Raw genomic sequence first — 11,045 nt, forward strand, 5'->3', positions numbered from 1 at the left:
GTCGTGGTCAAGAATGCCGGGTTTATTGGCCCGAATGATCAAGTCACAAATCAATGCCAAGGCCGCTCTCCCACCGGATCAACTAAATTCCGCACACCCCACGGCCGAACTGCGGCGGCCCACATGGAGCGAGCCAACCTCTCGATCGCGCAATAGAACTTGGTCTGCCACTCTGTCAAAGAAGAAGAGCGCTGTCCCCTGCTCTATATCTATTGTCAGTGGCTCTGACAATTCAAGATGCCGGAGCCTAGAGGTAGCGGCGCCCCTGCCGCACGAGAGGAACAGGGGGGAAAGGTGAGAGCATTCAATGGTCGGCATGCATTTGCAACGAGTCCTAACAGATGAGTAGTCGATGTTCCAAACGGTTATACAAGGTCTCGCCATATTTATGCTCACGCAGTTTGTTGTGAACAATTTCTTTGGATCCAAGTCGACGTCTGGCGGAAGCGCCGCCGCGCCCAAGCAAAATGTCAACTTCGATGAAAGAGCCGATGTGACCGCCCTCACAAACTATTCCCTCATCCCTCAAAACATTGCTCCGATATGGCCAGACAACAGTGTCGTCGATATCCGAATGTATGTGTCTGCGCAGGACACCCTTCCTGCCCTTTCTGCTGTGCCGAAGGAAAGCCTCGTCCTGGAAGAGAAGAACTTTGGGATCGGAAATTACGATGAAAACCGAGAGGTGCATACGCAGATTGCCATCCCGACAGAGGTACAGCACAACGGGACGTTATGGGCTCATTTCTATCTCGCCTTGGCTGGCAGCGAGTTTGATCCAACAAGCCCCAACTACGACCCCCATAAAGCCACTCACTTTAAAAGACCGCTGAACCAGTTCCTCCCGAAGAAAAAGGCCCGTAAGTTGAAGAACCTGCTCGAGAAAAGCGACGAGCCAAAAGAGGAAGAATCGGAAGAACCGCAGGGAGTTCAAATTGGCTCTTACTACCACCCCAACTTCACGGTCGCTGTGATCCCGAACACAGGCGTGCAGAACTGGCGCCAAATGCATCCAGCGATACGCAAGAATATTGTCCTCGAACCGACTGGTCAACGTGATGCATCGGGCCAAAATGGGTGGTATTATCCCGTCGTCTTTCTCAACACCTTCTGGCAACTACGCAGCCACATGACCGAACTCAATGAGACCGTCAAGGAAATGCCCCTCAACATCCAGCTGTACAACTTGGCCAATTGGAAATACAACCTGTTGGCGTCTATCGACGAGGGCATGAAACAAAACCAGGCACAAGCTGCAAACGGAGCGCCCATGCCGGGTGGTGGGGATGGCAGCGAGTTCGAGAAATTCAAGGAAATCCTCCTGGACACAAATGCCTATTTATTGGGGACAACGTTCGTCGTCAGTATCCTGCATATGGTCTTCGAAGGCCTGGCATTCAAGAATGATATTTCTCATTGGCGAAGCAAGAAGGATAACGTGGGCACATCTGTGAGGACAATCCTTGCGAACGTGTTCATGCAGGCCGTCATCTTCTTGTACTTGATGGACAACTCGGAGAATACCTCCTGGATGATTCTTGCTTCCCAAGGCTTCGGCATTCTCCTTGAAGCCTGGAAGATCACCAAGACCGTGGATGTGCGCCTGCGCGAACCCGGCCCGGACTCGAGGTTCAAGAACATATTACCTTACGTGATTGTGTTTGAGGACAAGCACAAACTGACGGAGAAAGAAAGGCAAACGCAAGAATATGATCAAATCGCCTTCCGATACTTGTACATTGTGGCCGTGCCACTGCTGCTCGCTTACGCGGTGTACAGTCTCATTTACGAGTCGCACAAGTCATGGTACAGCTTCGTGATCGAAACATTGGTGGGGTCAGTTTATGCCTACGGATTCCTCATGATGGTACCTTCTCTGTACATCAACTACAGGCTGAAGTCTGTGGCACACATGCCCAGCAAGGCTCTGACATACAAATTCTTGAATACGTTTATTGATGATCTGTTCGCATTCACCATCAGAATGCCGATTTTGCACCGTCTGGCTACGCTGAGAGACGACGTCATCTTCTTTGTGTGGCTATATCAGAAGTACAAGTACAAGGTGGACTATTCGAGAGTCAACGAGTTCGGACAAGGCGGCGAGGAGGAGGAGGAGGAGGAAGGAGAAGGAGAGAAGAAGGAGGACGGCAAGACGACAAAGTCGCTCCAAGGCCAGGACACCAAGGAGCTGAAGCCCTCGGCTCCAGTTTCGAGTGCGACCGGAGTCCAGGCCAACGCGGGCGCGAAGAAGAGAAAGTAGGCGAGCGCGTATTGATCACCTCCTTCTGGATAGCGAGGTATGGCACGGGACCTGAGTCGCATTTCAGAAGAGAGACGAAAAGGGAAAAAAAAAAAACAAAAGGACAAGGCCGAGAAAAGTTTCGAGAGAGATACACAGAGAGGGTGAGCGAGCGAGAGACATATCGGCAGACAATGACAATGACAACAATCCTTTCGGAGCAAAGCCCGACCTTGGAAGCCCCTTTCCCCATTCTCCATGTCGCCGTGATATGAGAGCCGAGTGTGCCCATCTTCCTCTCCCTTTCCCACCCTCCTAAGTACCTACTGTAAGTACCTATGTAGGTGTATACATGCATTGGAGACGAGTACAAGTACCAGTACGAGGTACATACGACTACGACTACAGCGATACGATAACAAGGACCAAAGAGAAGAAAAAATCACTTTGCAACTGTACAAGCGCAGGAAGGAGAGAGAGAAAAGAGAACAAACAAATCCTTGATATTTCGTTAAAAAAAACAAACTAAAACTCCGTATATAGATAACCAGATAGAACAGGAGCCTCACAGACTTGTTCTAGAGGAATATATTCCCCAGGCCCAAAAGCACCGCCAGGAACGCCACGCTGTACACACTCGGTCCCAAAGGGGTGGAGGCGGTGGTGCCGCTCAGATAATACGCCGCGCCCAAATAGCTGCAGCTGATGACGCCGGCGGACCCGTTGACTCGTTTGCCGTAACTATCCTCCAGGCCCTTTCCTCGCAGGGGACAAGCGAATCCCAAACTCGCAGGACAGCTCTGCACGAGGTCGTAACACAGGTCTTCGCACGGTAAGACTTCCTTGTACGGTCCCGGTTGGATGGACGTGTCGATGAGCGGATTGCGCGAAGAATTCGTGGCGACGGCATCGAGAGAGGCCTGCTTGACATTGAATTGTGAAGGGTCAGATGAGATGCTCGAGCCATTGATGAACGGCTGGCCTAGATTTCGCGGTTTGAGAAACGAAGCCGAGCTTGAAAAGTCGGCGCAGCGGGGAATCGTCACGGCGCAGAGCCATTGTTTGTATGCCCGAGCGCAATCGTCGCAGTTGCGGGCCAGAGAGTATTGGGCGCTGGAAGTGGTGTTACACGGGATTTGTTGCAAGGAGTAGTTGAAGTATTGGTACATTTGAGCCGCGTAGGAGTCGTACAACGCGGCTAGGTCTGGAAGGCCTGTCTCTGGCGAGAATTTGTTCGGGTTGCTGGGGACAGCGTAGGCCACTTCTGAGCAGAACGAGAGGTTGTACATCAGCCGGCAGTTGTTGTCGGTCTTGGTCTCGAATTCCATGGCTGCCCAGACGGTGCCACCTCCTCCCACCACGCCGGCGCCCGAGTCCGTGGAGTTGCCTTCCATGACCAGCATACCCCAGTATTTGGAGGTGGCGTTGAGACCCGTTATATAGAACTGCTCTTTCGGCTTGCCACCCAACCCTCTGTTGGTCATCTGGGCGACATTTTGGTTGGTGATGTTGTCGATATTCACTGTCAGTCGGGCGTTGTTTTTTAAGCCGCAGAACGATTTCTGAATCCCAAGAATTTCCCGCTGGTTCTGGTTCGTTGCAAAGACACCCCACGGAGGACTCAGTTTCATCCATTCTTCATAGATTGTCTGGTTGGGAAGAGCCTGTGTTGTGTCATTTGTAATCAACAGCGCAGCATGATTGTCCCCGTCGACGAAATACAGGTTCTTCACTTCCGGATCCTCGAATCCGTGGAAAGGCGCATCAATCGACGCAGCAATGTTGTAATTCCAGATGCCAGAGAATTCCGTGGTGTTGGGGGCAGAGATCCCCACGTACACATCACTGTCGGCGTCCGCCTCAAATATCGCATACCCACCATCAACTGTAATGGTCTGTTGGTCCGGATCACCGGTTCCCGGGCCTGGTTTCTGGTTTGACTCGGACAAGGAAATGTACATCTGCAATTGGGGAGGTATTGCGTTGGTCGCATTGGGCGAAGGCTGCAGACATGTGTTGAGAGTGATGTAGACTTTGTTTCCCGTCTGTCGTTTTCTAAGTTCGTGCCGTTCCAGCAGTAATTCTGCGTCCTCAACCTTTGCGCCTGGTAGACCGACCCCAGGTGTCCCATGTGGTCCATTTATTGCATCTCTTGGAAATACCCAGTTCTGGGTCTGGCCAATCTCGATATTGCTGCTCGCGGGGTCGTTGTTGGCAAGCGCTGACACTCCGACTTCAGCGCGCACTGTTATTCTAGATTCCTCCGTCTCTTGCCCTTCATCCCTGTCTTGTATAACATAAAAGTTGTGGTCTTCAGAAGATATCCGAGAGGAGTCAGCCTCCAGGGCGTATGCAAATGATGGTTTCGTTAAAGTTAAATAAAGCAACAACAGCACGACCGACGCTGAGAGGCATGCTGTAAATCTTGCTTGTAAAGGGGTCAACTTGATAAGCGGCATGTTGAAAGTCCCGCTTCGACTCGGTGCCGGAACGAGAGAAGAGGGTGTAAAGGAGTGCTAAAGGGACATTGTAACGGGTGTTACAGAACTGCACATAAGGCTTAGAGAGGAGAGACTTTACTATTCGATCGCAAATGGTGAAATGAGTGACATGCAAGACTGGCAGGATTGGACATTGAGATGCGGACAGTCGTCTTGGAGGGGGCGCAGTTAACAAATCGGTCAGAGCGGAGCCTCGCACAGCCTTGTTCAGCCTCGTCCAGCCTTGCTTCAGCCTTGCGAGCCCCCTTGCGGGGGCTTCTTCTTCCATTCCGATATTGTGGCTTCACCACCATCCACCTCGTTTCTTGGGTTTTGTCAACCCAACTCACAATATCCCCGGCAGGGTCTTCAGTTCAATCATTAGAGGAAAATGATAGTGCCAGGATCCGACCACAGTCTACAAGGGTACATGTCTCTCCCACAAAAGAAATAGCCCTCGGGGTTGCGCAACCGGCAAGGCCATATCACCGTCGCAATTCGCAATGGCAGAGACGTGTGAGCACAAGCCAGTTATCGGCTGCGCTCTGACCGCTGTACCTGGTTGCTGCGCTTGCGCGGACAAAAGACCTCTCGTAAGACCTTTCGCGTCATCTCTCTGTGTTTGCCGATAATTCAAATGCCGCCCCTTCCCATCCATGATCGGTTCTACTAATATCACCACAGGCAACTGCCTACCCTCTCTACATTGACGGTCAAGGCATGAGACTTCAAGGCAAGCGCTGGCAACGCTACTGCTGGAAGTGTCGTGGTACGTCCATCGACCATTTTCTTTCACTTTGTGGTTTCTCCCCTCCGCGTTATTGGCATCACATTCCAACTATCAAGTCCCTCGCTCATTAGCATATTGTTAATCTGCATGATAAGACTACTGGGATCTACACACTCAGTCTGAGATACATCTGTCCTTCTCTTCCAACCTTTCCACTCCCCATGCTGCTGTTCCACCGGACCAGACCCCAGTTTCACCAGGCGACGGCATGGACCTTCCGCGGAACAATCCCTTCTCGCTCTCCAATTCCCAACAGCAGTCCTGGTCTTTTGACGGGGTCAACGATGGCCAGTCACCCACCGCTGAAGGCTTGCCTTTATATGCGTCAGGGCCATCCTACACTACCGCCGGCACTAGCCAACCCACAACCGCTATGACACCGCGTGACTTTGATATGAACGGGGCATTGCACTACATGGCGCAGGCCCGACAAAACCGGCGACCAAGACCAAACCATAATACCCAGCCAAGTGAGCGTCGTCCGCATCTCAGAGCACAGAGAACGTTGGCCCACCCACGGAACGAACCCGGCGATTCAAACCCATCGACCCAAAGGAGGCCGAGAGCCATTACAAATCCATTCGGCACTCGCGAGGAAATCGAGTCCGAAAGCTACCAGAGCCCCATCACCGCTATGTTCGGTCGAGCATGGAACCGCTATAGACAAGCGGAAGAGCAGAGATCATCTCTGGAGAATGAGTCCATAGGTGTGCAGGAGACGCGAGGAGAAGTTGCACCCGGCATTCTGGGCAGCGGGCCGCCTCGGACTGGGAATTCAGAGCGACAGGTTGACGCTATCTGGAATTACATGCGGCGGCAGGACGATCAGCAATTATTCGAAACCTTTAGAGAGTCGTTACAGTTACGGGATGCTCTCGGACGTGAGCAAGACAACCCACATACACACCCACCAGCCAATCCTATCGACTCTCAACCGCAACGACCACGTGCGCTGCAGCCGGAGGAAATGACCGTTAACATCGCTTGCAGAATATGTTGTGAGCAGCTGGTCGACACATTGTTGGAGCCTTGTATGCACGTCGCGATTTGTCACTGGTGCTCAGATTTGATACTTGAACAAGTCCGTCTGCATCGTTCGATGCGGCACCGGCCGAACGGCGACGACTCGAGGTGGAGATGTCCCCTTTGCCGTCGTCCAGTTGCACGTGCAAGGAGAGTATATTTGGGTTGAGACTCCAGCGCCAGACCAAGGTGTAGTCTTGGCTCTTGATTGAGGCCGGCGGCTGCGAGAGCCTATCAAAGTCTGGCCAAGAGCGATGAACACGTTCATGCGCGGGCGGCTTCGCAGTACGGGTGATTACCATGTTGGAGATTCTTGTGCGAGTGATGTGAGCACGGAAGTTTGGCAGTGCATCTTGAGCGGATTCTGTTGAGCTTGTGTGTTAAGTGCATCTTGTTACTCGATTTAGATGAGCCAAAAGATTGTCTTGTCGGCATTAGTCTCAATATAGATATGCCAATTGAGGTCTCGGCAGCCACTTGTCGGTTGACATCAAGTTGTGTTTGTCTGCACGCACATATCTGCCAGCCCAAAACCAACACCGATCTCGGGAACCGCGTGCCTCTGAGCTGACCAGAAAGAGGATGGGGTGTTGAAGAGTTCGGAACGCAATGCGTGTGTAGCATGGCCAAAAGGAGAAAAGGAATTCCAGGGTTTCTGAAAATACGATTGATGGGAGGTATCAAGGGATGGAGGGGATGGAGGGGATGAAGGGATGAGAATAGGGAGTGAATCTGCCTGATTTTCTTCAAGTATTCTTTTGATTTGTTTTTGATTTGTTATGTGGTCATCTTTTGCACCGTTCCTCCTATCCCCCGTTTTTTTTTTTCTTCTTCTTCGAGAGCTGGTGCATGAATGAATGGATGAGAAGGGAGCGAGTTGAGTGATGCAACGAAGAAACCCACGCAAGGCGGGAGGAAGGGGGCCGAGAAAGAAAAGATTGAACTTGACCTGAGCTGAACTGAACTTGTCTGTCTGTCCCGAACTGACCTGACGCTACAACAGAGGCTTGAAAATCTTCAAATCTCCCAGTCAATCTGTCACGGGGTCCAACCTTTTCTTCTTTTCTTTTTCTTGTTCTCGAGTCAAGTCATGTCAAGTCGATATGCTAGTACACGAGCCGTGGAGGATCATTCACTCTCTGTTGTTTTCTTCTTCTTCTCGAGAAACCCCCGATCTACTTCCTTTTCCTTCTGTCTCGATGGCACGAGGTCGGGGATGGTCTCGGCCCGTCCTGGTGGTGTCTCTTTCGATCTGATAGGAACACCTCCTTTGTACTTTGTCGGGGCAAGGACAGATGCTAGAAGTCATGGGGGGGACAGTTTGACAAAGTCAACTGTCTTGAAACAGAGGATGAGTAGATTGAGGGTGCAGAGAGGCACCCACAACGTCTCGTCTCCCTCCTGGATGGTCCTGATTTGTTCGCGACAGCAACCCCTCTCGAGGAGTAAAAGGCAAAATCCAGAGCATCTTCAAGCCCGGGAAGAAGCAAGAGATGAAGCCGAGAAGACCTCGTACCCGAAATCCCTCTTTGCCTTGCCAGGGAGCAACTCGTTCAAAGATCTCGCAAGTCGTCTAATAGTACCTCGTGAGGTAGTCCGCTTCTCCTTGGATGTTGCTCGCTCGGCCTTAGCATATTGAGTCTGCCACGTACACCGGTCTCACACCTTATTGCTGGCCCCGTGCCTCTGTGTTGCCTTGGCCGCAAGGACTTTTGGCCGTTGCTCCTGCACCTCACGCGCAAGGTTTCCGAAAACCCCCGTCTTCAACAGCGACTTGTCGACTTTGGACAGGGTCACGGGGTGGACTCCCAGCCTGGGAATGGCCAAGTTCGCAATCCAGATTTAGACTGAGTATCAATGACAAGGATCATATCATATCAACGCCCACAAGTATCAGGCTGAGGTTCTCACCCATCGGCCAGTCACCAGCCACCTGAGTTTCTGCTGGTGTGAGAGATTTTAAACTTCCTCGCGCGTGAGTGCAGACTGATTGTTGTTAGGTCCGGAAGTCAATGCGTTCAAGCTACTGCCAATTTGCGAATGGTCGCCTTGCAGATGATGCATGGGAAATGCATATCCCTGTGCAGCACTGGCTGGCACTATTGCTGTGCGGCGCTTGAAGTCTATTCATATCCAGACCAGACAGTTTGAAGCCACTTCAGACAATGGCGATGCAGCCCAATGGTATCACAGACCAGTCTTGACGCCCATCCGAGGAAACAGCACACTGCAATCTCGAGTGTCTGTGATCAGTGTGGTCGAAGTAAAAGTCCTTGCGACACGGCCAATCTGTGTGAACCGTATCTGCTCTGACGACAAGCGTTCGTTGTCCAGATACGGGGAAACAAGGCGCTCCAAGCTTGCTACGGTGGCGGGGCGTAGGTTTCAAGCCAATATCCGTTGAGTCCGACGAGATAGATGGCGTCGACAAAACCGCGGGATTCGCATCCATGTCGGATCTCAGGCCGCGGCTGTGATTGTGACCATCACAAGGCGTACAGAAAGCTCTGGATCAATCAGCCGAGCTCCAGCGCGGGGATCCCTTGGGGGTCCCTTGGGGGTTTCCTTTTACCTAAACTATTAGGAGGTTGAAGGAGAGGTTGGCGAGTAGGTATAAGAGGAGAAAGCGGTACTCCAGATAACATAATCCAATCACACCTTAGTCTCGTGCCCAGTCCGGCTTATAGTTAAATCATTACTCCGCATGTGCTCGTAATACGTCCCTTTCTTGTTGGCCCGCGTTTCCGGATTTAGTCAGGTACTGGTCGCCTTTTTGCCTTCTCTGACAGAGCCTCAATTGCAAAGCTGGGGGAGGCTGTTTACCTGTCACGTTAGTCACAAAAATCCCAATCTCAGACATCTTTTCCTCTTGATCTTATAAGAAGATTAGCGCAGATCCTCCGAGCAGGTTGAGCGCGAGAGGCAACCAAAAGCCATGTAGTTCTGACTGAAGCGGAGAAGCTTGTCAAACGACTTGAGCGATAGGGCTGAAAGATATGTCGGAGCCGCATGTAACAACCGGTGAGACTGACTGTATCTGAAGGGGACATATACGAGTACTTGTAGGCAAATGAGACGTTCAAGAATGTGCTCGCCTGAACGCCCCTGGTCTCGTAAGGACTCCCATTGACACCCACATGCAGCTGATGTCTGTTCCGCTTTGGCGGCATGTCGGTGTCCCCGTCTGGAGATCCCATGGATGGTGGGTACCTCGACTGGAACCGCTGATCGGAGACGGTCATTCAGAGACGCAATACAAATTCTGCTTCAGATGCTGGTTGCGATCGGCGGCCGATGCCCAGTATATTTCCCTCCTCAGTCAAGGAGACACGCGCGTCCACAGGGCTACTTTCCAGCTGCAAGTACTAGCGATCAGGTTGAGAGTTGCATTCCAGAGGGAAAGGCAGTCATGCACTCAAGGTATGCACCGGCCAACCAAATAGCCTGAAAGCAGTGCTAGTCAATATTCCGAGACGTCCTCGTAATCGATTCGGGTTGCAGGAGTCTGATGCATTTGGCGAATCCGGGACCTGGATGCCTAGTACCAGCGGACCGGAAACAGAGTTGCGCCCCGCAAGCTCGTGTCCGCAAGCCAGTTCCAATTGACGCCACAAGACCAGTCCAGCCTCTGCCATTATGGGTTTCAGCCAGGACATACTCGTACTTTGTGGGGGACAAAAGGCTGTGAGCCGATGGATGCAATCGCCTCAGTCGTTTCGTGTTGATTCCTTGCGGAGCGTCGCGAGCAGCACTATCAACAAATGCGGTACGTCTCCCGCCTACAAGTATGGTACCGATTGACGGAACAGGGAGCGAGAGTGGCGAAGACATGGCTTCGCGAGACCCACCTCGGTGGCATGAAGCGGCTTTAATGTCTGTCGTTTGTCAGCACCGCAATTTGAACGGGAGTCAGGAAGCAATACGTCCCGGCACCGGGAGCGTTATTTGCATGTGTCTCATCACCTCAATTCTGACGTGAAAGGAGTTGCGAGGGCAATTGTGGTGAGACATGAGAGATACGTGGTGTGAAGGAAAAGTGTCGCTCGTTGCCTTGCCAGTCTCGCTTGTCACATCTACCATTGTGGATCCGAACCAATGATTTGAAGACCAGTCTTGAAAATTCTTGGCTCAGGATGCTTCTTGTACCAGGTACATACAAGCAGCTTGGGAGTGGTTCTCTTTTGAGAGCGGTCCTCTGACAGAAAGGGTATGGAAGGCAGAAGTGGATGACTCGCTGGAAACACTCGAGTTTGTGCTGAAGGTTGCAGGTGACGAAGCAGGTTTGTCCTCCAAGTGACGGTCCAAAGGGTACGATAAAGGCTTCAAACGCAGGGATTGTGACCGTGTTACCATTGCTGTCAATTCGTAGGCTACCATTGGAAATGAGGAACGACGCAGACGAGTCACCGGCGTACATTGTGAGTACTGCCCAAGAGGTCAGTATCCCCGGATCTGATGTGCCTGTGCTACGCGTCAGGCCTGATATTTGTCCCTCCTGATTCCTTTCCAT

At 51.9% G+C, this 11,045-nt stretch overlaps 3 protein-coding genes across 3 annotated transcripts; 2 read left to right on the top strand and 1 right to left on the bottom strand.

Annotated features, from left to right (window-relative positions):
• Positions 1–237: 237 nt before the first annotated feature.
• AYO21_08450 (hypothetical protein) lies at positions 238–2,263 on the top strand (the record flags this gene model as incomplete). The annotated part of the gene is made up of 2 exons (XM_022658394.1): positions 238–294; positions 350–2,263. The coding sequence occupies 2 exons, from the start codon at positions 238–240 to the stop codon at positions 2,261–2,263; spliced, it is 1,971 nt and encodes a 656-aa protein (XP_022509325.1).
• A 557-nt stretch (positions 2,264–2,820) lies between these two features.
• AYO21_08451 (hypothetical protein) lies at positions 2,821–4,701 on the bottom strand (the record flags this gene model as incomplete). Its single annotated transcript, XM_022658395.1, has 1 exon — positions 2,821–4,701. The coding sequence occupies one exon, from the start codon at positions 4,699–4,701 to the stop codon at positions 2,821–2,823; it is 1,881 nt and encodes a 626-aa protein (XP_022509326.1).
• A 524-nt stretch (positions 4,702–5,225) lies between these two features.
• On the top strand, positions 5,226–6,490 carry AYO21_08452 (hypothetical protein; the record flags this gene model as incomplete). The annotated part of the gene is made up of 4 exons (XM_022658396.1): positions 5,226–5,315; positions 5,407–5,491; positions 5,608–6,393; positions 6,471–6,490. The coding sequence occupies 4 exons, from the start codon at positions 5,226–5,228 to the stop codon at positions 6,488–6,490; spliced, it is 981 nt and encodes a 326-aa protein (XP_022509327.1).
• Between the last annotated feature and the right edge of the window lie 4,555 nt (positions 6,491–11,045).

This window comes from Fonsecaea monophora (assembly GCF_001642475.1).
Source record: "Fonsecaea monophora strain CBS 269.37 chromosome Unknown Scaff73, whole genome shotgun sequence".
NCBI lineage: Eukaryota > Fungi > Ascomycota > Eurotiomycetes > Chaetothyriales > Herpotrichiellaceae > Fonsecaea > Fonsecaea monophora.